This window comes from Lissotriton helveticus, chromosome 11 (assembly GCF_964261635.1).
Source record: "Lissotriton helveticus chromosome 11, aLisHel1.1, whole genome shotgun sequence".
Lineage (NCBI taxonomy): Eukaryota > Metazoa > Chordata > Amphibia > Caudata > Salamandridae > Lissotriton > Lissotriton helveticus.
Genome location: NC_136072.1, coordinates 357,543,571 through 357,570,942, shown reverse-complemented (window position 1 = coordinate 357,570,942; position 27,372 = coordinate 357,543,571). Strand labels below are relative to the sequence as shown.

The following is a 27,372-nucleotide window of genomic DNA, read 5'->3' as shown; positions in this document are numbered from 1 at the left end:
GTGGTAGTATTGGTGGTGGTATTAGTGGTGGTGATTGTATTTGTGGTGGTGGTACTTGTATTGGAGGTGGTATTGGTGGTGGTATTGGTATTAGTTGTGGTGGTATTGGATTGGTGGTGGTATTGGTGGCAGTATTGGTGGTGTTGGTATTGGTGGTATTAGAGGTGGTGGTGGTATTGTTTGTGGTATTGGTGGTGGTGGTATTGTGGTGGTGGTGGTATTGGTGGTATTGGTTGTGGTGTAGGTATTGGTGGTGGTAATGGTAATGCTGGTATTGGTAGTCATGGTATTGGTGGTGTTAGTATTGGTGGTGGTGATATTGCTGGTGGCCGTATTGGTGGCATTGGTGGTGGTATTAGTGGTGCTGGTGGTATTAATGGTGATGGTGGTATTGGTGGTGGTGGTGATATTGGTGGTGCTTGTGGTATTACATGTGGTGGTGGTATTGGTGATGGATGTATTTGTGGTGGTGGCACTGGTATTGGTGGTGGTGGTATTGGATTGGTGGTGGTATTGGTGGTGGCATTGGTTGTGGTATTAGTGGTGGTATTGGTGTTGTTGTTATTGGTGTTGGTGGTATTAGTGGTGGTGGTGGTGGTATCGGTGGTGGTGGTGGTGTTGATGGTGGTGGTATTGGTGGTGGTAGTATTGGTGGTGGTGGTGGTATTGGTGGTGGTGGTATTGAATTGGTTGTGGTGGTATTGGTAGAGGTGGTGGTGGTATTGGTGGTGGTGGAATTAGTGGTATTGGTGGTGGTGGTATTGGTGGTGGTATTTGTGATGGTATTGGTGGTGTTATTGGTGGTGTTGGTGGTGGGGGTATTGGTGGTGGTGGTATCGGTGGTGGTGGTGGTTTTGGTGGTGGTGGTATTGGTGGTGGTGGTGGTATTGGTGGGGGTGGTATTAGATTGGTGGTGGTGGTATTGGTAGAGGTGGTGGTAGTGTTGGTGGTGGTGGAATTGGTGGTATTGGTGGTGATGGTGGTATTGGTGTTGTTATTGGTGGTGGTGGTGGTTTCGGTGGTGGTGGTATTGGTGGTGGAGGTATTGGTGGAGGTGGTATTGGTGCTGGTGATGTTATTGGTGGTGGTATTGGTTGTGGTGTTGGTGGTGGTGGCATTGGTGGTGATGGTGGTATTGGTGGTCATGATATTGGTGGTGTTAGTATTCGTGGTGGTGATATTGGTGGTGGCCATATTGGTGGTATTGGTGATGGTATTAGTGGTGATGGTGGTATTAGTGGTATTGGTATTGGTGGTGGTATTAGTGGTGGTATTAGTGGTGGTGGTTGTATTTGTGGTGGTGATACTTGTATTGGTGGTGGTGGTATTGGTGGTGGGATTGGTATTGGTGGTGGTGGTATTGGATTGGTGTTGGTATTAGTGGCAGTATTGGTGGTGTTGATATTGGTGGTATTAGAGGTGGTGGTGGTATTGTTGGTGGTATTGGTGGTGGTGGTATTGGTGGTATTGGTTGTGGTGTAGGTATTGGTGGTGGTAATGGTGGTATAGGTAGGCATGGTATTGGTGGTGTTAGTATTGGTGATGGTGATATTGCTGGTGGCCATATTGGTGGTATTGTGGTGGTATTAGTGGTGCTGATGGTATTAGTAGTGATGGTGGTATTGTTGGTGGTTGTGGTATTACGTGTGGTGGTGGATGTATTTGTGGTGGTGGCACTGGTATTGGTGGTGGTGGTATTGGATTGGTGGTGGTATTGGTGGTGGTGGTATCGGTGGTGGTGGTGGTTTTGGTGGTGGTGGTATTGGTGGTGGTGGTATTGGTGGTGGTATTGGATTGGTGGTGGTGGTATTGGTAGAGGTGGTGGTGGTATTGGTGGTGGTGGAATTGGTGGTATTGGTGGTGGTGGTATTGGTGGTGGGATTAGTGGTGGTATTGGTGGTGTTATTGTTGGTGGTGGTGGTATTGTTGGTGGTGTTGGTATTGGTGGTGGTGGTGGTATTGGTTGTTGTGTTGGTGGTGGTGGTACTGGTGGTGATGGTGGTGGTGGTATTGGTGGTCATGATATTGGTAGTGTTAGTACTTGTGGTGGTGATATTGGTGGTGGCCATATTGGTGGTATTGGTGGTGGTATTAGTGGTGGTATTGGTGGTGGTATTGGTGGTATTAGTGGTAGTGGTTGTATTTGTGGTGGTGGTACTTGTATTGTGGTGGTATTGTTGGTGGTGGTATTGGTGTTGGTATTGGTATTGGTGGTGGTGGTATTGGATTGGTAGTGGTATTAGTGGTGGTATTGGTGTTGTTGGTATTGGTGTTGGTGGTATTGGTGGTGGTGGTCGTATTGGTGGTGGTGGTGGTATTGGTGGCTGTGGTAGTGGTGGTGGTGGTATTGGTGGTCATGGTATTGGTGGTGTTTGTATTGGTGGTGGTGATATTGGTGGTGGCCGTATTGGTGGTATTGGTTGTGATATTAGTGGTGGTGGTGGTATTGCTGGTGGTATTGCTGGTGGCGTTATTGGTGATGGTATTGGTATGGGGTGGTGGTGGTATTGGTGGTGGTGGTATTAGTGGTGGTGGTTGTATTTGTGGTGGTGGTACTGGTATTGGTGGTGGTATTGGTATTGGTGGTGGTGGTATTGGATTAGTGGTGGTGGTATTTGGGGTGGTATTGGTAGCAGTATTGGTGGTGTTGGTATTGGCTTCGCTGTTTTGGGAGACCTTGCCTGCCTGAAGGGACTCCAGGTCCCAGGAGCGCCAACGGATTGCCGCACCTGAGCCGCATTTCTCCCTGCTGCCTGCTACATAACAGTTCGCGGCCCTTGCTCCGCGGGAGCCACCTTGCTGTTTGGGAGAACTTGCCTGCCTGCCTGCCTGCATGAAGGGACTCCAGGTCCCAGGAGTACCAACTCATTGCCGCACCTGAGCTGCATTTCTCCCTGCTGCCTGCTACATAACAGCTCGTGGCCCCCGCTCCGCGGGAGCCGCTATCCTTTGGGAGACCTTGCCTGCTTGCCTGCCTGCCTGCCTGGAGGGGACTCCAGGTCCCAGGAGCACCAACAGGTTGCCGCACCTGAGCCGCATTTCTCCCTGCTGTCTGCTACATAACAGTTTGTGGCCCCCGCTCATCGGGAGCCCCTTCGTTGTTTGGGAGACCTTGCCTGCCTGCCTGAAGGAACTCCAGGTCCCAGGAGCACCAACGGATTGCCGCACCTGAGCCGCATTTCTCCCTGCTGCCTGCTACATAACAGCTCGCAGCCCCCGCCCATCGGGAGCCCCTTCGCTGTTTGGGAGACCTTGCCTGCCTGCCTGAAGGTACTCCAGGTCCCAGGAACACCAACGGATTGCCGCACCTGAGCCGCATTTCTCCCTGCTGCCTGCTACATAACAACTTGCGGCCCCGCTCTGCGGGACACGTGCGGGCGCGTTTCGGGCGAAGCCTTGGCCAAGGGCGGGCCCGTTTGAGCCCGTTAGAGACCGGTGGAGGCCGGGTCGGTCCCCCCCTCTAAAGCCTGCAATATTCTACGGTCAGTTCGTATTTGTAGATTGGTGCTTTTCTATTCGACGTGGGGACTGATTTCCTGGGACAGTTGTCGATATAATGCCTAGCTTATGATGGCCACCCATGAAGGAAAGGGGAGGAATGCTATAACGGGCGGAAATGTGGCAGGGACGCTCGATCAGTTCATAATTAGAGCCACCTCAGTATAAGCCCACAAAATCGCCTTGACTGAGCGTCGCTTATCGCTAGACCCCCTGCACTCAAAATGATCTTCGTTGGGGGGCCTGATGCTCACCTGAACAGCGCTCAGCCACAGGCACTAATCTTCTTGCCCTGGGTGGATGTAACAGCCAGTCTCTACAGGACTCAGTGAACATTTCTATAAATTCGGATCCCCCTCCAGTCCTCCTCCTGCAGACCCAGCGTCAGAGGGTACTGTTCGTAGCACTCTTTCTCATGTTTCAACAAGATCTGTGTCTAAATCTACATCTCAAGCTACAGATCAAGTACCGGAACCGGCAACTAAGAGAAAGCGGGGAGGAGGCTCCCAGAGGCAAACAAATGCAAAGATGCATAAAACAAATAAGATCGGTAGGGCGGCGACTACAGCATTGCCAATGATAACAGAGCCCCAGATAACTATTCCTCTATTGGGTGCCCCAAACTCGGACCCAGTTGGTGTTTCTTCGCCTCAAGTTGATGAGGGTTTTTGGACCAAACTGGGGACCCTAATCACGTTATCTATGTCTCCATTTCTTGAGAGGTTGTCATTAATTGAGGAAAAACTATCCAACTTTGAATTGCTCGCTGTGTCTAATTTTGGTGTAGTTAAAGACTCTCAGGGGAAATTTTTCGGTTATCTGTAACCACAATAAATGCGATGCGCAATCCTGTTAATCCCAATCCCACATCACCCACTCTAATACCATCCAATCCAATGTTTGCATCATCTGGTAGGAATGATGGGGCTGGTACCGCCACCAATGTTGGTGTAGTGGTACATGGAGGCACAGGAAACACATTGGGAGTGAAAACAGAGACATCCACCCTGGGTGGATGTGTGGTTCAAAAAACACTTGGCAAAGATAAAGAAAGTGACCGACTTATACCCCTACCCAACACCGGTGCAACTAAATTCACTTTGCTATGTATTGATTTACCCCCTGCGTCTTCTCCATATGTTGTTGTATTGGTTGGGGTTCTTGAGTTGGAAAGAGGTAGTGTGGAGACCTATATTGAACTAAAGAATAAGTCAATTTATTGGTTAAATAAAAATAGACCCCTTCCACCCCAGGTGCTTAGTGAAATTATATTTGTACGTAGAGTAAGTTGGGTTGGTCAAAGAGAGAAAGACATCGAGGGTGATTGTATTTTGATCAATTTTATAGATAGACGGGTGGCCCAATATATCTGTGAATGGTGTCAGCCGAGGGTGACAATTGGAATTCAGACCCTATCCGTAAGTTATTTTTATCCCTCTTGTCCCCTAACAGAAAGAATGGGAAATGCATGTAAAAAGTGGGAAATGAGAGCTCAGGTTGGAAATGTATACAATAGGGGATGGAACACTGATATCTTTCTACCAGCAATGTCCCTGTAAGGAATAGATTTAGTGCTTTAGATCAGGTGGACTGACTGAACTCTATTGGCCAGTATCTCTTAACTACGGTTAAACAGTTAGGTATGTTTTCCATTGGTGTGGGAGCTGAGGCTACCATTCAGCAACCGCTGACAAGAATTGAGTTGGCGATAGAAGAGAACAGTATAGGAACCATTGATAGTTTTCAGGAGGTTGCACATAGTACTCCCTTTGAAAGGGTGGGGACCCTTTTTACAGTACCCCAATGGGGGAAATCAATTAGTGCTTCCCAGATTAAAAAAGTAGAAAGACCACAGGGAGTTGTGGTTACTAACCAGCAACCATTAATAAGTAATGAGTTGGCGTTAGAAGAGAAACGTATAGGGAGCATTGATAGTCATCTCGAGGCTCAATATGGTATTTCCTGTGGAGAAGTGGAGGTGAACTTGCCAACGCTACTTCAATGGGGGGAGCCCAATATGGCCTCCCAGGTTAAAAAAGTAGAAAGTCCATAGGGCATTAGGATTTTGTCATGGAACATAGCAGGCTTAATTGCTAAAATGGATCTCCCCGATTGGGGAGATTTCATAGATTCCCATGAGATTTGCCTATTCCAAGAGACATGGGCATTAAAACCATTGTATAGAGCAAGGTGTGTTGCATACTGTGAAGCGGAAGCTCGGGGGCTAAGGGGGAGACCTTCGGGGGGACTGTGTATATGGGTTGGCTCACATTTAAGTTGCTCAGTTAAAAGGATAGATACCTACTCCCCTGATATTTTATGTATTTTTCTCTCCCTCAGAAACTTTCCAAAGGTGGCTATTATTAATGTCTACTATCGCCCAGTAAGGTATGGGCAGATATCACAGATGTTAGATTGGCTGTTTTTCTTTCCACGCTGATTGAGAAAATCCATCTTATTATTGGTGGGTACTTTAATTGCCACTTTGAACCCCTTAATGGTTTATCATCTTCTATTACCAGTGATGAGGACTCAACATGGGCAATCCCCGCATGTAATGCTTATTCGATAAGGGGGTGGACCCCATTAGTGTTACAACTAACCTCACTTACCCTCAGCCATTCGCTGAGGGCATGTAATGGTCGGTTGCCTGCTGACAATCTGGGGAACTTTACCTTTGAAAGGAATGGACAGGCATCCACAATTTATTATATTTTGATAAATGTGGAAATCTGGCGTAGGATTTTACATTTTTAGGTCCAACCCCGTGGTGAAAGTGATCATAACCCATTGGTAGTAACCCTAGATAGTTATCAACCGGAAGTAGGGCAGGGTGTGGTCAACCCACCACCTTCTAATTTAACAGTGGTTGAAGGAGGTAGAAGAATTAGCTGGGGAACATCGTACAATCTCCAGAAGAGATGGCTTCTATGTATAATCTTATCATTCCCTACCTAAAAAGGGCATGTTCTGTCTCTGAAAGTAGTGGTGTCTTAGAATCTCAAGAGATGCTAGGAAAAAAACATCTGGATATGGTTGCTACCCTGGCGGAGTTTTTCTATAGTAGTAAAATGAATAAAGGTAGTCAATGTAGAGGAAAAAACCTCTGGTATAACAGGGCATGTAGGGACGCAAAGAGCGCCCTGTTGTCCAGACTCAGAGAGGGGGATAGCACATGTATCAGGGAAGCAAGGGCGTTTTAAAAAACAAATCCTTTCAGCAGCTAAATCTGAATGGGAGATTGATAGATGGCAGGCTATTAAGAAAGCTGTATATGATAAAGACACAAGAGGCTTTTGGAAACTGGTCAAGACGGGAAAAAACAAGGGCAGGTCTGCCATTGAGCCAAATCTCGGGGAGGAAGTGTGGCGAGCCCATTTGAAAATTTCATAAAAATTGGATTTAAAGAGTCAAGGATATTTGTTAGTGATCAAACTCTCTCTCCCTTGGTGACATTCCCCCTTGTTCACTGGCCGAGGTTTAGCGGCCTTGGCCAAAGTATTACCAAATAAAGCACCTGGCCTGGATAGGACCCCTGGTGACCTGTTTAGAAGCGAACAGGCAGTCTGGGCTCCATACCTGCAGACCCTTTTTAATGCTATTCTCCATGGCATGGCACTCCCTCCAACATGGGCAGGTGCTGAGATTATTCCTATTTGTAAAAAAGGCTCACCTCTAGAACCGACAAATTATAGGCCGATCAGCCTTATCGACGTAACTCAAAAGATCTTTGCCCGTGTTCTATTGGGAAGATTGCAGGTTTGGATGGATGACCATAATATACTAACTCCCTTACAAGCAGGCTTTAGGTCTAAAACCTCGACCATAGATCAGTTGTTTAGACTACAACTGATCTATTGGAAAACCATAACATTAGAGGGAGGTAGTCTCTATCTCACATTCGTGGATCTTAAATCTGCGTTCAACATGCTAGACCGAGATCAGCTGTGGGACCTACTGTTAGATATGGGAGCTCCAGCCTATCTTTTTCCAACAGCTGAGATGCCTCCATGAAGGTACTTTTGCCAGGATAAGATTTGGCAAAAACTGGAAATTAACAGCTCCCTTCCCCGTTGAGAAGGGAGTGAGACAGGACTGTGTGCTCGCGCCAACCCTTTTCTCACTCTTTCTAAATGGGTTAATTGAGGATATCCTTGCTATCAAGGATATTGACTTTCCCAGGCTTGCTAACCACAAAATGCCAGCCTTAAGGTTTGTGGATGACACGCTGCTCCTATCTAAAACACCTATGGGGATGCAGCGTGTCTTAGAGGAATTTAGCCTGTTTTGTAAGAAATGGAATTTGGAGATAAATATACAGAAAACAAAGTATATGGTCTTCCATGCTGATTCTACTAACCGTCCACACCCCAAAATGGACCATAGGCCCCTAGAGAGGGTGCCCATATTTGATTATTTGAGTCTCACATTAAATGATAAAATGAAGTGGGGGCCACAAATTACTAAAGCAAACCTAAAGTTAATCCAGGCTACTGGGGGGATTCTAAAAGTACATAGGAGTTGTGCTGTAAAGGTTATAGGTCCCCCTACAGAAATGTATAAGGTTCAAGTGAGGGGCCTTCGATGTATGGCGCTGAACTCTGGAGTCACTGTTCATCTAATACTCTAACAGTGACAGAGAATAACTTTATAAGACAGCTTTTGGGCCTCCCAAAAACCACCCCCTTAATACCGTTAAGGATGGATTTGGGTGTTGTTCCTATTGCTGACCTGATTGCTTCTCATCCACTCCTATACTGGCGACAGTTATGGAGTACGCCAGAGCTAGGAAATTATAGGGAGGAACTAAAAGCTGTTAGGTGTGTTTTGGGGGCGTGGAACATACCGTAGTTTTCCTTTATTAGGAACACATTCCGTGCTATAGGTAGGTTTGACTTATGGTCAGCGCCGGAGGAGACATGCTTAGCCATTTCTAAAAAATCACTAACAATTACTTTGAAAGAACACAAATTGGCACGCATTTTGCAGACAGTTGACTCATCCAGCCTGACCTCTAGGTTTTTGGATATAAAACAGCATTATAACTTCGAGCTGGGGTTGGACTGCATTCAACCCCTTCTAGCAAAGAAACTGTTTCTACAATTTAGGCACGGGACGCTCCCGCTGCATGCTTTTACAAATAATTGGGCGGGCGCTACTAAACAACTCTGTCCCGGGTGCACAGCAACGGAAGAAACAGAAATTCACATGATTTATTTTGCTCGGCCTAAAGAAGGGCAAGATCTAAATGGGTTCTCCAACTCTGTAGAAACCTGGGTATAAGAAATTATAGAGAAGTCTTCAGGATACTAAAATGTGACACTCACCCAGTTTTTGTCGTTGCAATTTCTAAATTTCTATTTGCAATGTGGTGCAAACGTAGATGCCTATTGAAAGATTCAGTAGTGAATGTAGGCAATCCTGCTTTTTTATGATTAATTTTGTGACCTAAATTTGTATAAATTTAGGGTATGAACTCTTTTTAATATCTTTTGTTTCAATTATATTTTTAAAGAGTCTGTTTCAACTGACTACACTGTTTTAAATGTTGATAATTACGCCCTGGTTTTAGTTATTTGTCCATGTTTGCTGTCCCACTTGTGACAACTGACTTTAGGGGCTGAGACCCTCTACACATTGATATTTTTTAACTGTCAAGGAGTCCTAATGAAAACTTGTATCTCTTAGCTTTTAAATAATTGTCAAATAAATATCATAAAATACCACAATGTCACATTATATGTGCATTTATGGCTGTAATAGCCAAAATAAAGCTTTTTGACTGACTGACTGGTATTGGTAGTGGTGGTATTGGTGGTGGTGGTTGTTTTGGTGGTGGTATTGGTGGTGATGTGGTATTGGTGGTGGTGTTGGTGGTGGTGGTATTGGTGGTGATATTGGTGGTGGTGGAGGTGGTGGTATTGATGGTTGTGGTATTGGTGGTGGTGGTGGTATTTGTGGTGGTATTCGTGGTGGTGGTAGTTGCATTGGTGTTGGTGGTATTGGTGGTGGTATTGGTGGCGGTATTGGTGGCAATAGTGGTGGTATTGGTGGTGATGGGATTTGTGGTTGTGGTGGTATTGGGGGTGGTGGTGTTATTGGTATTAGTGGTGGTATTGATGTTGATGTTGGTGTTGGTGGTGTTGGTAAAGGTGGTGGTGTTGGTGGTGGTGGTATTAGTAGTGGTGGTGGTATTGCTTGTTTTGGTGGTGGTGGCATTGGTGGTGATGATATTGGTGGTGGTGGCATTGGTGGTGGTATTGGCATTGCGGTGGTGGTCGTATTGGTAATGGTGGTACTGGTGGTGGTATTTGTGGTGTTGGTATTGGTGGTGGTATTGGGGTGGTTTTGTATCAAGCCCTGGCACACCAACAAGCAGATTATAACAAGTCAATAACTTCAAGTTCAAGACAAATACAGTAACAACATTTGTGATTTAATATTTCTTTCTTGTTCTGACTCCAGCCAACACATATTTCGTCGATCGGGACAAGACACCCGCGACTTCCTCAGGGATGGAAAATATATACAGAAAACACATTGCAAGCCCAAAAACCTTCGGGCATCAATTTTACAGTAATTATTCTGTGACTAACAAGTCTTCCCAACAGTGCCAATCACATGGTAAGTCCCTGCATATTACAGGTACCTGTTGGAACATGCACACTGGGTTTTCACTTAATTTGCAAATCAGTAACTTGCACCCCCTTCCCAATTCTATACCGTCCAATCCCTACATCATCCACCCTTAATCAATTTATATGGTGACCTTCATTATTGGTTAGCTTGACGTGTCAGACACCACTGAGAGGATTGTTTGAAGATCTATTCCTTTTCTTGGACACACAGAATTTGCCCTCACTTTCCCATGTCCACTGCACTGAGTAATTTGCAGGGACTTACCATGTGATTGGACTTGTTAGTCACAGAATAATTACTGTAACATTGATGCCCGAAGGAATTTGAGCTTACAGTGTGTTTTCTGTATATGTTTTTCAGCCCTGAGGAAGTCACGGGTGTCTTGTCCCGATCGACGAAACACGTGTTGGCTGGAGTCAGAACAAGAAAGAAATATTAAATCACAAATTTTGTTACTGTATTTGTCTTGAACTTGAAGTTATTGACTTGTCATAATCTGCTTGGTGGTGTGCCAGGGCTTGATACAAAGTTTGAATAGATCTGTTGATCTAAGTGGGGAGGTGTTGGATGATTACCTCCAACCTAGGCACCCATAACTGATAGATAGAGCTACGAGATATGAACCGTGATCTGTGAGCGCCACTTCTATCCGGGGAGCAATCATCAGAACAAGTATTTAGTATTGGTGGTGGTGTTGGTGGTATTTGTGGTGGTGGTATTGGTGGTGGTGGTTTTGTTGGTGGTATTGGTGGAGATGGTAGTCTTGATGGTGTTGGTGGTATTGGTGGTCGTATTGGAGGTGGTGGTATTGGTGTTGGTATTGGTGGTGGTTTTGGTGGTGGTGGTGGTGATAGTGGTATTGGTGGTGGTTGTGGTGGTGTTAGTTTTGGTATTGGTGGTAGTGGTATTGGCGGTGCTGTGGGTGGTATTGGTGATGGTGGTATTGGTGGTGGTGGTATTGGTGGTGGTATAGGTGGTGGTGTTGGTGGTGGTGGTATTGATGGTGGTAGTGTTGGTGGTGGCGGTATTGGTGTTGTGGTTGTTAATAAAACAGGGTTTTGAACACAACTAGTCAGGTGGCTTTAGTACAGATGACGTGTTACACAGATGTGCTGTTGTCAGCTTCAGCCCATTAGCACAGGATTATGTGCTACCTAGAATTCACATGACTTAATTTGCTAATCATTTCTAAATACATTTTACTTGGGTGGGGTTTGAAACAGACACAAGATAATGCCAGGTTAAAGTAATTGAAAGCAGGCGCCCGTGTCATGGGGGCATGGGGGCTGTCGTGCTCCTTAAAAAAACATAAACGGTTTCAGCTGAAGCAGGGCATGTCGGGCCTGCTGTAAGAGAAACTCAATAAAGTAAATAATGCTTACAGACTAAATAATAGGTCCCATGTAACAACCGAAGTAAAGAGGCCATTCACCATGGGAGGGTACAAAGTAAGACAAGGCCGTACTAAGGAGGGACTAACAAGCCTATTAATGAATCCGAAGGCAGCATTTACGAAAGACAATGACACAAGCCAATGAAAAATATGGGAGGAGAATGGGATTGGCTTCTCTCCTATACTTTACTGCAGCAGTCTCACAGAGCAAGCAGCGCATGCGCTCTGCCGCCGGGCTTGACCTAATAACGGCAGTGAGAAAGGTTCACATTAGAACCAAAATGTGTTGCTGTTGTCCTCCTCTCACTAAAGAGAAACAAGGGGAATTCCCCTGCACCCACAGATGAAAATTAAAGCAGGCTGGAAGGCTGTGTGTCGCTCCTCCTCCCCCCTCCAAAGTGAAGTTGTTGATTTGTTGACATAGAGTTGGAAGAGCCATGCGGCTGTCATTGTTTGTTTAGGTTTCCGGTCAGCCCTGGTTACATGAAATGTAGGTACTATAGAAAAAAATGCATATTACCAGCATTTAACAAAACACATTTATAAAAACGGGCGCCTGCTGAAATATTAAGCGTGGCACTTATATTGTAGTTAATGCTCACAGTTTATCATGGAGCCTAGGCACAGAACAGCAATGAGGAGCAGGGTGTAAGTACAAAAGCAGGCTCTGTGGGGCGACCTAAAGCGGGGCGCCTGTGTTGTAAAAATAAAAGCGGAGATGTTGAAGTAGAATTGGGTGAGCCATGCGGCCACCATTAATCACTTCGTTTCCCGGTCAGTGGTGGCATTGCTACTGTAATAAAATGCTAAGTATTAGTTATAGAAGAGCTGCGTTTGATGGTAGTGTGAACAGTATGAGTGATTAAAGCACGGCGCCCTTGTTAATGATATGAAAGCGGGCTAAAACCACCTGAAGCAGGGCATGTTGTGACTGCAGTAAGAGAAACTCATTAAAGAAAATAGTACTTACAGACTAAAAAAAGATGTAAAGTGTAACAGCCGGAATAAAAGGGCCAGTCGCCATGGGATGTTACAAATGAAGACAAGGCGGTATCAAGGCAGGACTAACAAGCCTATTTACAAATCAAAAGCCAGCATTTACGAAGGACAATGACACAAGCCAATTAAAAATATGGGTGGAGAGTGGGTGAGGCTTACCGTGCATACTCTAATACAGCATGCCTTGCAGAGTGAGCAGTGCATCTGCGCTGCCGCTAGGCTCGACCTCAGGAGCCCATTTAAAATACATAAGAATAGCAAGATGGGGGTGTGGGGCATGCAGCATTAGGAAGTGGTGGGGTGGGAGGGCTTGCGTAAATGTGCATGTGCGCGCAGTGCATTAAAAAGAGGAAATAGGAAGAAAGACAGGAAGCACCTGCAGTACCATGGAGTGCCCAAAACTAAATAAAGTGAGCCCGTACATATGCAGTGGAATGATGCAACTCATACTATTAGAACGCTGTGAGACTAAAATGTTTCTGGGGAGGATAAACATCAGATCAACACCGATCAAGGGCAGGCAGCTGAGATATACAACCAAGCTGTACAGTCATAAGCATGTGGCTGATCCAAATCCTGCTCTGTGTATATTGGAAACAATAGTTCTGGCCATCAGTCATCTATAGCTATTCGTAGCCTATATCTAAAATTCACTAACTGAGCTGAAATAGATTTCCTGTGGTATGTCTCTGTTATATTATATGTTCATGCTCAGATCTCTGTATTTGTAAATGGTTGCCTCCTAAGGTTGTTGATTCCTTGTCAGATCAGCGCTTTCGTTTTTCCCACAGCCTGAATAACTCACATGACAAAAGAGGTTTCTGCGTTTAGGTTATCAGCTGCTGAAGGAGCCTTGAACGTGTCTTTTTTCTCCTCCAGCTGTTGCCCTATTGTAATCTCAACTACGCTGTACACAGAGCTTTTTTATAATTTCCTGGTGAGAGCTACCTTGTTGATATTCGTAGATGGTAATGTTTCATTTGTGTTAGTTAGGTTTTGGTGATAAAGCTTGTAATTTGATCCGTTGTGCCCTACGTGACGCATTTACTATGTTGAAACAGCAACATTGTAATTGCTGACACTTTTAATTCTGCTTAGCGCTCATACCTGGCGTTAGCTGTTGGGAGTTGGTTGCTGGACGCCTGCCTGCCTCCTGTGGAAGCTCGCCGCACCCGCTCCGCGGGTGCCGCTTCGTCGTCCCTTGCTGGGGGCTTGTCTCTGTTGCTGTTCCTGGCGGTTGCAAGGACCCGGGCTGGGTGAGAGGCACAGCGGGGCTGCGAGCGTGGACAGGGACTCCATTGCCCAGGAGTCCCTGCGTGACCCCTGCAGACCTTCCGGTCCGCTCTCCCCGTTGGCCCGCCCACCGCCCTTTGGAGGGTATTTTATCTCCTCTTCCCGTCTTTGCTGTGGGACACTTTTAATTCTGCTTAGCGCTCATACCTGGCGTTAGCTGTTGGGAGTTGGTTGCTGGACGCCTGCCTGCCTCCTGTGGAAGCTCGCCGCACCCGCTCCGCGGGTGCCGCTTCGTCGTCCCTTGCTGGGGGCTTGTCTCTGTTGCTGTTCCTGGCGGTTGCAAGGACCCGGGCTGGGTGAGAGGCACAGCGGGGCTGCGAGCGTGGACAGGGACTCCATTGCCCAGGAGTCCCTGCGTGACCCCTGCAGACCTTCCGGTCCGCTCTCCCCGTTGGCCCGCCCACCGCCCTTTGGAGGGTATTTTATCTCCTCTTCCCGTCTTTGCTGTGGGACACTTTTAATTCTGCTTAGCGCTCATACCTGGCGTTAATTGTTGGGAGTTGGTTGCTGGACGCCTGCCTGCCTCCTGTGGAAGCTCGCCGCACCCGCTCCGCGGGTGCCGCTTCGTCGTCCCTTGCTGGGGGCTTGTCTCTGTTGCTGTTCCTGGCGGTTGCAAGGACCCGGGCTGGGTGAGAGGCACAGCGGGGCTGCGAGCGTGGACAGGGACTCCATTGCCCAGGAGTCCCTGCGTGACCCCTGCAGACCTTCCGGTCCGCTCTCCCCGTTGGCCCGCCCACCGCCCTTTGGAGGGTATTTTATCTCCTCTTCCGGTCTTTGCTGTGGGACGCTTTTAATTCTGCTTAGCGCTCATACCTGGCGTTAGCTGTTGGGAGTTGGTTGCTGGACGCCTGCCTGCCTCCTGTGGAAGCTCGCCGCACCCGCTCCGCGGGTGCCGCTTCGTCGTCCCTTGCTGGGGGCTTGTCTCTGTTGCTGTTCCTGGCGGTTGCAAGGACCCGGGCTGGGTGAGAGGCACAGCGGGGCTGCGAGCGTGGACAGGTACTCCATTGCCCAGGAGTCCCTGCGTGACCCCTGCAGACCTTCCGGTCCGCTCTCCCCGTTGGCCCGCCCACTGCCCTTTACGGTCTCTATATCTAGGAACATCACTCCCGCAGCGCGGGACGCAGCCCGGGGCAAAGACCGGGCTAAGAGCGGGCCGTTTGAGGCCGTTCGAGGTCTTAGAGGTCTGGGCTGGGCCATCCCCCTTGGGTTTTTATCAGCTTTGTTTTTACTTGTGCTAAATTTATTCTGTGCCCTTGTTCCCTGTTGTTTTCATAATGTGTTCACGGGGCAGTCGTAGCAAAACTGCCATGGGTCTTAAAAAACCTAGTGGGACCCTGTATGACTTCCTCACGAAGACCAATTTGGCCATTGATGCGGAAATAAATAAAATGCAGCACAGGGTTTCCCTTGAACTAGATGCTGCGCGTAAATTGTCTCTAGACATCGCTTCTTCCAAGAAATCATCCCTAGGAAAGCTGGCCCTAGCGATAACCCCCGAGCGCACTTCTGGTCCTCGCCCCTTGCTTACAGTGGCTGATATACACCACTCACCACCTATATCTCCTCTCAAGCAAGCTAAGGACTCTATCCCAACCCCTTTGGAGGAGCCTGCACCGCCTACTTATGTGGTTGGGAAAAGATCACCAGTAAAAATTGTCATGCCCAAGATCGCTGCTAATGCTAGAAAGGTTGCCCTACAGCGAAAAAAAAGTCTGGCAAGGTCTATCTTTGCTCGTAAAAAGGCAAAGATTGCCCGTTCCCAGTTTTTTAATAGTCGACGACCATTGGGTACATCTGGGTTTGGGGAAGCTAAAGATAAAACTGCCTCAGCTTTACCAGGCATTGACACCAGCCTTGTTCCAAGTGGTGTTGAGTTTGATCCCTTAGTGGAAATTTCCCAGGATAAGAATAAAGAAGGGCCAAATGTGGGTAGATTGAGCGGGGTTGAGGGGGATAGGAGGAGGGACGAGGAATTCTTACAAACTGTTTGGGACACACTTAAAAAGTTACTCGCCCCCCTGGAACTTAGACTTTCCCGTATGGAAAACCATTTGCTAGAAATGGATAGGACTATAGTTACACTGGCTAGCTTTAGTCTTAAGCAAATGGAAGCTAGGCTTTCACAGGATGAGGGTTTAATTTCCCAGCCACTAGAGTTAGATCCCACGGCCCCCCCACCCCCAAGATCTAAACCTGTACCAAAACCTGGCACAATAGTTGGGGATAGCGCTATTACTTCTCCCAATCCTAGTGTTTGTCCCCTGCCCCAGGATTCAATACCACCCAAACCCAGACAACAAGCTTGCCCAGCCAAAAATATAACATCATCTAATGCGAGGGCTCAAACTAGCTCACAACAGAATGTAACACATCTTAAACCCAGGCCACAATCTGTTGTACAACAGCCTAATCAATTGACTTATAAGAACCTGCCACCCTTAGAATCTAGCCGACCGAATTTTCGTGGTGGTTACATCGATCTACCTCCAGAGGCCAGTCTATATGTCATCGTATTAGCTGGTGTACCTACTCTCGACCTACAAACAAAAGAGAACCTCTGGTCTCTTAAAAATAAGGTCATTCATTGGCTTAATAAGAATAGACAGCTACCTAGTCACCTAAGAAGTCAGGTCTTAATGGTACGAAGAGTACCTTGGGTTGGACGCACTCACAAATCCATTACTGGTGACTGTATAGTGGTGTCATTTGCTGACCCCTATACAGCTCAGCACCTTTGTTCATGGGCCCCTTGTGAAGATGACCATTCAGTCGTTGTTAGACCCCTCACCTTTTTCTATCCTCCTCAACGGCAGTTTGGCCTGGGAGGGTCTTGGACGACAATCCAAAAGCCCAGGCACAGAGGATTTGGAAATGGTGGGCCCACCCAGAGCACCAGGTGGCAAGGAGTGCCTACATCTAATATGTTTGGCTGCTTGGATGAGGTCGATTGACATGGGGGGGTGGATGCTTTAAAACATCCAGTAGATTTCATCTCGCCCTCCCAGGCACCACCCAGTACGGCATGTTCCATGTTGCCTTCGGGCCCACGATTAACACTGGACACTGTTTGTGATCGAATCTCGCCTGAGTTAGGAGTTCTGGGACACACTGAGACTCCTAGCCCTAGTAATCCAGTTAACGAAATTAAAATGGCCTCTTGGAACATAGCAGGGTTAAGGGGTCGCCTGGATAACGATGATTGGGTTGATTACATCACTACTCACGATATCATCGCTTTCCAGGAAACCTGGTCAGTTGATCCCCTGTATAGAGTAGGTTTCTTAAATTTTTATAAACCTGCATTGCAGGGCCCCAGGGGTAGGGCATCGGGTGGTTTAACCATATGGATAAAAAACACACTTGGTTTCAGCGTGAGGGAAATCCTGGTGAAGAACCCCGATCTCCTTTGTTTATTCCTAAGCAAGGAGAATTGTAAGGATATTGTTCTAATTAATATCTATGCCCGAGGTTGCCAGGGTGGCAAAAAACAACCCATCCTCAATGACTTGGAAGACCTCCTAAATGAGCAGAAAAGTGACCAGCTCGTTTTAGTGGCCGGTGACCTGAACTGCTCATTTGAACCCATCTTGAACATTGTTGAGGATGTAGGGATGGAAGATGATATTGTCTGGAACATTCCCCCACTAACAATAACTAAGGGAGTCAGGGGTACGGAGGCTGCTCTCCATTGGCTTGGACTCTGCCTGGAATGGGGGTTCCGGGCGGTGAACGGGCGTAGCCTATCTGACAAGGTGGGTAAACCAACTTTTAACAATGGGTCTAGTGCGAGTCGCATTGACTACATTTTGGTCAATATTGACTCCTGGGATGTCGTAGTGGATATGTCAATTGTAACGAGGCCAGAGAGCGACCATAACCCACTCTCATTTGTATTTAAGGTCCTGGGTCTAGGGCTCCCCCTGGTAGAAACAGCTTGTATCACATCAGACCTAGTTTTGAGCGACAACAGAAGACGGGTTAAATGGTCGAGGGTCATAGCTGATCAGGAGCTTGTCCGTCAAATAGAAGAACTGGTCCTCGAAACCAGAGATAAGATGAGTGCATTATCACCTAACAACAGGGCAAAGCCCATTATTGTTGATCTTCATGAGGCATGTTTTGTGGCCATTAGAGAACTGCTCACTAGGCCATGTAGAAAACAGAAAGTGAAGCAACGTAAAGGTTGGTATAATAAAAATTGTAGAGAAGCCCACAGCATCTTAATTGCTGCTGTTAAATCTAGAAACACTCCAGACATTAGGACAGCGAGACAGGCCTACAAACATATCATTTGGGAAGCCAAAAGGGAATGGGATGACTCATATTGGCTTGATCTCCTTAAAGCCTGTGAATCGTCCAACCAAATTAAGTTTTGGGAGTTAGTCAGGTGGGGTAGGGGTTCTGACTCACTTACACCGGAAAATTATGTTTCCTCCATGGACTGGGTGGAATTTTTTTCCTCTCAATTTAAAGACCCTAATATTGTTCAACTGGCAGATGAGCCCGGTGCGGGGACCACACCAGTAATTTATGGGGATAGGCTTAACTTTTGTACCTCGGACACTGAACATGCCTTAGGCCTTATCCAGTCTGGGAAAGCCCCTGGTATAGATGCTGTTCCAGCAGACCTTTTTAAATTGAATTTAGAACTATGGGTCCCTTACATAACAACTTTAGCAAATTCTATTGCAGCAGGGGCAAGGGTACCACAATCTTGGAAAGGGGCTGAAATACTTCCGGTCTATAAGAAAGGGGATCGATCTCTACCGAAAAACTATCGCCCCATTAGTTTGATTGATACTATTCAGAAAGTGGTATCAAGAATGGCCTTAGCTAGAATACAGGGGTGGATTGAGCAGAACAATATACTCTCCCCCATGCAAGCAGGGTTCAGATCAGGTACCAGCACCCTAGATCAGGTGTTTCGCCTAACCATGTTGTATTGGAAGGTGGTTCTTTTGGGCGGAGGAGTCATCTACGCCGCCTTTGTCGATCTCAAGTCGGCTTTCGACTTGGTTCCCAGGGCTAAGCTTTGGGATGCCCTTAGACTCATGGGCCTTCCACCTGAATTGTTAAAGCTGGTTAGGCGCTTACACGAGGATAACTTTGCACGTGTAAGATGGGGGAAACAGGGTCAGGTGACCGCTAACTTCCCTGTCGAACGTGGGGTCCGGCAGGGTTGAGTGTTGGCACCCACCCTGTTTCTCCTGTTTATTAATCGGGTGGTTGCTTTCTTTAGTGAAACACAAACTGACGCTCCCACCCTGGGGGGGTCCAAGTACCCTATGTTAATATTCGCCGATGATACCCTGCTCCTTTCTAAGACCCGGAGTGGCCTACAAGCAGCTTTAAACAGATTTGCAGAATTTTGCACAGAAAATGACCTTCAGATTAATGCTGAAAAAACTAAATTTATGGTTTTTAATAAAAATAAACAAATCAAAAGTTCATTTTTATTAGGAGGTGTCCCAATTGAACAGGTCAAAGTCATGACCTATTTGGGCGTGACCCTTGACCATCAACTTACTTGAAATCCCCAGTTGGAGGTTTTAATTTTGAAATTTGTTCGCCTCACAGGATGCTTGCTGAAAGAACAAAAAAAAACCCTGACCAAACGCATTACACCAGCGTTAAAAATCTATGAGGCCAAGGTCAATGCAGCTACCCTGTATGGCGCGGACATATGGGGCTACAAAGGCTTGTCAGCACTAACCATAGCGCAGAACAGGTTCCTTCGGAACTTAGTTGGGCTTCCGCAATCGACACCCATAAAACCATTGCTTTTGGACTTAGGCTGTAGACCCTTGGATGAGATGGCACAGTATCGTCTTGTTGCTCTTTGGCGACGCCTCTGGACGACCCAAGAGCTTAGTCTTTTTGCCCACGAATTGTGCGAGATCAGATCATTGTGGGGTGCCCAGAAAATCCCTTGGTTGCGGGAGGTCAAACAAATTTTGCACTCTATGGGCCTCTCCGAATTATGGCTACATCCCGAATGTTCTAGGTTCCCTTCCAAAGTGGAATTTAAAGAGTTATTTTGGGCTGCAAAGAAATCTGCACTGGTCTCACTTTCATCAGAAAACAGCTTAACGGGAGTGTTTTTAACACACAAGTTAACACCATCCCTTGAGCCCTATTGGGATTTGATATGCAAAACCCTCGACCGTAAGCTGTATCATCAGTTTCGGGTGGGTACTTTGCCGATCAATTCCTTTACTGCAAAATGGGCTAAGATCTCAACCACCAAATGCCCCTACTGCCCTGACCAGGTCGAAAGTATTGGCCATCTGTTTTTTGCTTGCCCAGCATATCGATTGCCCCGACTAAAATGGTTGAATCCAATTTGTAAAACCTTAAATTGTGTGGGGAATCGTACAGCCCTGTTGAAATTACGTGACATGCGTACCGAAAAATCTGTGATCTGTGTTGCTAAATTTCTGGGGTGGATGTGGCTGATACGCGCAAAGAACTTGTAACCCTGCTTTGATTAACTTGTTTTTAATGTTTGTTGTTGCTCAAGGGCAAACTCTTTTTAAATCTGTGGTTCCATTGTAAAATGTAAAAATGTTGATATTTTGCAAATGTTTTTATTCTGTGGTCTTTTATGAATTTTATTCGAAATAAAGACTAAATGAACTTGAACTTGTAATTGCTGATTCATAGTTTTTTTTTGCTTGAAAGTGTTTTTGTTTGTTTGCTTTAGTTTTTGCTAAAGGCTCAGTGCTATTCTAGTCAACTCAAACATTTGTTGCTGTTGCAACATGCTGGATTTACTCCTCCGTTTGTTTAAGCAATAAAGACCCATATGTACTTTCTTAAATATGTAACTACAATACTGGCCCGTTATTAAAAGTATATTTTATGCAATATATGTTTCTGTATGCTTTTACCAGTAACAAATCAAACTTCATCTTCTGACCCTCTTCTGAAATACACTTCTTTTAGGGCACAGCATGTCTCTGTTAACACAATCTGTTTAGCAATGTGGACAACCATTACAACCATCACCACTATTACACCTGCGTCGCCACCACCACAATTACCATAATCACCACAACAATTATCACCACCACCATGACCCCCACCACTGCCACCACCATGGTTAACACCACCACCATTATTTGCACCACCACTACTTCATTTATCACTACCATTGTCATGCAAGCAACCATTACAGCCACCGCCAAATTAACATCACCAGTACCACCAACATTACCACAACAATTACAAGTACAATTACCATCACCACTTCCATTACCACAACCGTCTCCACTAACAAGATCATGACCGCTGCCAAGTCCATCATTACCATAATTCTCATCACCATAACATACCATTACCACCACCATTACCACTAACACTGCCAACACCAGCACAATCGTTAACAGTACCATTATTATCACTATTGCCACAGCCACCACCTTCGTCACCACCAATATCATTACCAATACCAGAAATATTACCATCAGCACGTTACAATATCTTTCACCATTACTATTCCCATTACCACTACCCCACCACTAAAACCATTACCACACCATTACCGCCATCACCAATATCTTTACCAATAATACCAGTATCATTAACAACACTACTGTCATCAGAATTATCACCAATGCTACTGTTACCATCATCACCATTTTCACACACCATTACCAGGATTATCAGCAAATCAATTTTCAATTTAATACTATCTCACCATTACTACCACCCCTACCACCATTAACATCACCAGCATTGTCATCATTACAATTAACACCAACACCCTCACTTGTGTTATCACCAACACAACCATAATTTCCAGCACCACCAGAATCTTGACTTCCAGTTTTACTATCACTATTGCCACTATCACCACCAGTACTGCTGCCACCACTAAGACTGCATCTATCATCAATATCTTCACTGCAACTAACACCACCACAAACACTATCATATCACCAATATAACTATTCTAATCAACATCGCCATTATCACCAACAGTAGTACTACTGCCAGTTGCACCATCACCACTGCCACCACTGCTACCACCATCCTCATCACTATCTTCACCATCTCCAACATTCTCATCAGTAGTACACCAGCACCATAATTAACACTAGCAATATCAGCACCACCAGTCGGCCTAAAGCTAGAGTGGTCTACCTTGGAGCTGGGAAACCGGGTGCTAGTCTCGGCAGGGACGTTCAAAATCTTGTGATTCTGGGCAAATCACTTAATCTTTCCATTCCTAACAAAAAAATAATATGTCCGTCTGTAATACAACTGGGCTCATGCAAAGCGCTGTGATACCTTTGGGTCTAGTTTGTGCTATACAACCCACCCCCCCCCCAATTAACAACTACTATAAGTATGACAACAATGATTACAAGCCCCACTACTAATACCATCTCCACCATTATTATTACCAGCACCACCATCATTACTACTTCCTCTGCTACCAGGACTTCCTCCTCCATAGCATTCCTCTATATTTGTGTGTGCAAAGAACACTGCATGTATGTGACAATAATGTGTATGTCTGAGAAAAAGTGTAAGTATGCATGCATGTAAGAGACATTGTTCTTTTGGATCAGTAAGAAAAAGAAAAATCCCAGTTCTATGTGCTTTGCCAGTGTTTGCTCTGAAATGAGCTGCTCCTAACCAGCTGCTAAACTCTGCTTAGCCCTATGTTGGTGTTGCTCTGCTGGAACTAGCTCCACAAAGGGCTACTGTCTATGTAGCCTGTGTCTAGAAACAACCCTGACTCTGTCCCCAACATCTTCTCATAGTCTGAATATAGTTAGACATCCATGCTTGTACATTTTTAGGAATTATTTATGCTGTTCATCTCACTGTAAGCACCTATGTAGCCATAAACGACATACCATAAAACAAACAACATTTTACGCAGACTCGGCAGCACAACAAAGATTAAAGACTGCTCTCTAGACAATCAATCAGGTGTCCTGTAAAGCACAACTACTCACCTGTAAGGGTATCAAGGTGCTGGGGGATGAATAAAATAATCAGCCGAAGGCATGAATGTGAGACTGATTTTGGGTGCACATATTTCATACAAAAGATTGTAGGTATCTTTATGCTCCACCTGGCATGCACTTGTCTCCGCTCACAAATACTGCTTCAGAACTAGTTTTCTTGCAGGCTTGGATTTGTATAGAAACATCTGTGTACATGAATGTGTTCTTTAATGAAGACATGCATTGTGTAAAGGTTGTAAGAGAGTATGTGTATGAAAATCACATGAAGCACAACCACGGGCCATAAATGCAACCTCTGTTATACCATTGATTCCAACTTCTTCAATGTGCCGGTCCCTGCAGTTCCTTGGTGTTCCTTTTAACAGTTACTCTGGACTCTCTTAGCTCCACAGTCCACTCCTTTACTCAATGTTTTTATGAAGCAATAGAAACAGAATAAATAACGCATAAGTTGTTTTCTTTGCAAGATGTGTTCCTTGTCCCAGGCCTTCCCATAGCATCTTAGAAAATGGGAGTAAAAACATGCATGAGTTTTTATCCTGACATACAGTGTGAATAGGTTTCTTAGTGAACAGGTTATCTGGCATCCACATATGATACTAGACCCTTCTGTTCTTTTTTATAGGAACTTCTACTAATGACCTGAGGTACTGTACCCTTTTTACTGAGTTCAGAGTAAACACTAGTGGCCTGTGGTATCGTGCTACCCCTTCTGTCGATTTGAGAGTAATCTAAAGTAAAGGCATGAGGTACTGACTCCTTTTGCATGTTTTCAGATGGACATCAAGGGGCATCCTCAGAGGGACCTAAGGGCTATTGAGTGATACTGCAAATTCAAACCAGCACTAGAAATGACTGATTATGGGACAAATCTAAACATGGAACTAGGATTAATGAATACTATTACAATGTTGAATATGCTTTAAGGAGTGCTGAGAGATAAGCCACATATAAAAAGGAGTAATGGTGGTAGTTTCTGACATATGGTGGACATTCTTGGCTTGATGGCATCCATTCTTGTAAAAATAGGGGTGTGAGCATATGTTCCTCCCTTCCAAAGAATCTGTTTTAGCCAATAGGATAATTCCTTTTTATAACACAGAACAATGCCCAGATTGGTTTAAATGGAGGTAGTTATTTTATTTGCATACATCGCTTTGTAAATCCATTGTGCATAATATCAATCTTTTTTAAGTTGTTTTTGGAATATTTTTTTAAAATGGAACAGCCGACACATGTTTCGCCCTATATGACAAGTTTAGCCAGGGCTTTCTCAAGGCTAATCATTATATTCAGTAGTCATGGAATCAGAAGATATATTAGTACATTCCAGTTTGCTTCAGAATATCGGGTAATAACATCCAAGGTAAGAGGTATCCAAACTCTGTCTGTGCACTCAATAAAAAGGTCCCGGGATAATCCCGTAAGCGTGGCGCTCCAGTTTACTGCTCTGGGCATCCATTCTTGTGTAGTTCTTGCACTGTCATGAGAGCATTAATTGTTGACTTATTGTAGGCCCTCTTGGAAAACCCTTTAGTGTAATGCTTGCTCTTGCATAATGTTGTTGATCATTTATGTAAATGGATGGTCTGCATTTATGGTGGCACTGGGCGTGGCCTTAGTGAAATGCTTGCCTGCAGTAATATTGGTCATCCCTGGCACTTTTAAACACTATTACTGCTGCTTTTGTACATTCAACCTGCATGGTTTGTGTAACCGTTTCACATCCATGTATGCACTCACTAATTTACCCAGCCACTCATTAATACACTAACTTCATCCATGCATCCATAGATGAACTCAGTATCTCACCTTATGCTTAACCAAGACCTCAGTCATGCATGCAGTGAACCTTTAGCTTATCATCGAATTCACCCACTCACCCCTACACAAAATCACACTGCCAATGCTTTACCAATGCGTGTTCAAATATACAGCCATAGCATTAGTATTGTTTCCTCAACTCTCTAGCTGTCTGTATGTGCCTGTTAAGTAAAAACAGAAACTTTCAAGGGACCTAATTATACTATTTAGTGCATTTGCCCAGACGGGTGGGGGGGGGGGAGTTTTCCAGTGTCTTAACCTAAGCAAATACATTTCCATACCTTGGCCTATTCTGATGACATACTTTACCAGAAATATACATTAGAATCACATGCTTGCCCCTGAGTAGGTTACCAACTTTTGATCATGTCATATAAATGAGATTATGTGGCTTGACGCTCTTCTGTAGGTTAGGAGTTACAAGGAAATGAAAGATTAAAACACAGACTATGCCATGAATTGACTTTAGTACTGACTACTTGTTTCTGAAGTGTGAACCAAGACAGTGACAGCCATATCTGTTCCTGAGATCTAAAAAGGTCTTTCAACTTAGCTTTCTGAAAGTTGACTTTAGTTGTTTTATAATGTTTACAAAAGTACTTTACCTCATGTGTCTCTGATAAACTGCCTTCAGTAAGAGGACTTGTTCTCTCAGTGTGAATCCGAGCAGGATGCAGAATATGTAGTAAAGTCCGGGAACCCTGGAAAAGATTATAAATAGAAAATTATAAGTATGTCTACCATGTCTGTTGGAAAAATGGATGGCATAGTGATACTTTTTACCATTCTAATAACAGCAACTGGAAGAGGAAGTCCTCTATGCAAATAAACACGAGAACACGTGTACTGTTATGTCATGCCATGTCATGTTCCGTTATGTTCATTGGATTTTTATATCGGCACATCACCTGTAAGGGCATCGTGGCAATTTGCAGGTGTATAGGAGGTGCTTCGGGGCCTTATGTGAAGAGCCAGATTTACAACTTCTTGCAGAAATCAAGAAGCTATGAGGAGGCTCTAATGTGGTGTGGGGGTTTGTTCCAAGTTTTTAGGAGTGATGCGTGAGAAGGCACAACCTCCTGATTCCTGATCTCCTTTTGAATATATGTGGCAAGGCCACTAGTAAGAGTTCGGATTAGCAGATGAGGAGTGGTGCTGCTTACCTGAACATCAGCATGCAGTGCCATCAACCCACCTTTGATGTTACTTGATGCCGAAGCGATGTTCAGGTAAGCTTGATTGAAGATCTGCACATGTGTTGTGTAGTGCTTTGTATAGGTAGATAAGAAGCTTGAACTGCACACACTTCTGTAAGGGGAGCCAGTGTAGTTCCTTTTGGTGTGGTGTGATGGTAGATGGGCATGGTAGGTTGAGTACCAGTCTGGCTGCTGCGTTCTGGACATCCAGGGGTCTTTTTGTGAGTTTGTTGGTGATTCCCGCTTACAGAGTGTCCCTGTAGTCCAGTCTGCTGGTGAGTAGGACTTGGTTGACTGCTTTCTTGGTGTTTCTGGGTAGCCACTTGAATATCTTTTTGAGCATCCTCAGGGTGTGGAAGAAGGCCATGTCAACAGCGTTTACTTAAGCGGGCATGTTCAGCTTGCTGTTGAAAAATAATCCTGAGGTTTCTTCATGGAGTGCTGATGGTGCAGGGGGGTCCGAGGCCCAGAGACCACCAGTCTGAGTCCCACAGCAAGGTGTCTTTTCCAAATATCATCATTTTACTCTTCTCTATGTTAAGTTAGAGGCAGTTGGACTTCAACCAGATGGCCACTTCGGCCATGCACAAGTAGAAGTTTTTTCTAGGTATTGTGTGTTCAGTTGTGTGTCTTTGGTGTAGGTCAGTATGTTGATGTTGTGTGCACAGATGACATCTACTAGTAGCCTCCTGTACATGTTGAGAAACAGCCTGAGTGAGGACTCCTCAAATGAGTTTCTGGGCTTCTAAAAGGTATGGTGGCTTGTTCACTGTTTGCATCACTCCAGTAAGGAAGGTGTAGATCCACTGGAGGGCTAATCCTTGGGTGTCTGTCTTGTAAAGTTGCCTGAACAGGGTGGGATGGGAGACTGTGTTGAAGGATTCAGAGAGGTAAAGTAGGAGGAGGGTTGCTGGTTCTTCACTGATGAGGATCATCTAGATATTGTCTGTTGCAGTGATAAGAGCTGTCTCAGTACTGCAGTTTGGCACGAAGCCTGATTGTGTGGTGTCAGCAAGCTGGTGGTTGATGAGATTATCAGCGAGCATCTGTTGATAGGACCTTGGCAGGGTATGGTAGTAGGTAGATACATCGGTAGTTAGGTAGTTTGGCTAGGTCTGCTGAGGGCCTCTTCAGGATGGCTGTGACAGCTTTATGTTTCCAGGCTGCATCGATGGAGGTGTTGAGGATGGGGGTGAGGGCTCTGCTGAAGGGGGTAGAACCTTTATCAAAGACATAGTAGGGGCAAGGGTCAGATGGGGCTCTCAAGTGGATGCTCTTCATGATTGCTGTGGTTTTCTCTGTGGTGATTGGGTTCAATGCTGTCAGGATGTTGCCTGTGTCCAATGCTGAGTACTAATTGCAAGGAGGATGAGGTGCCTTTGTGGGCCTAAGTTGGTGTACATGGTTGTAATTTGTTTGCAGATGAAGTCTGAGAGGTCATTGCACAGTCCTTAGGTTTGGGGTGATGTTGCTAATGATTGCTGTTGTTGTGGTGAAGTCCTTGATTATAGCGAAGATTTCTTTGCTTCTCTTAGAGTTGTTGTTGATG

The 27,372-nt window shown here is 45.4% G+C and overlaps 1 protein-coding gene across 2 annotated transcripts in view; it reads right to left on the bottom strand.

Annotated features, from left to right (window-relative positions):
• Window positions 1-27,372, bottom strand: part of GAL3ST2 (galactose-3-O-sulfotransferase 2) — a 401,588-nt gene that overhangs the window by 68,467 nt on the left and 305,749 nt on the right. For both annotated transcript variants that reach the window (XM_078667351.1, XM_078667352.1), the window contains one exon: window positions 25,233-25,328. In XM_078667351.1, coding sequence (XP_078523477.1) covers window positions 25,233-25,328 — 96 coding nt within the window. The remainder of the gene's footprint in view (window positions 1-25,232; window positions 25,329-27,372) is intronic.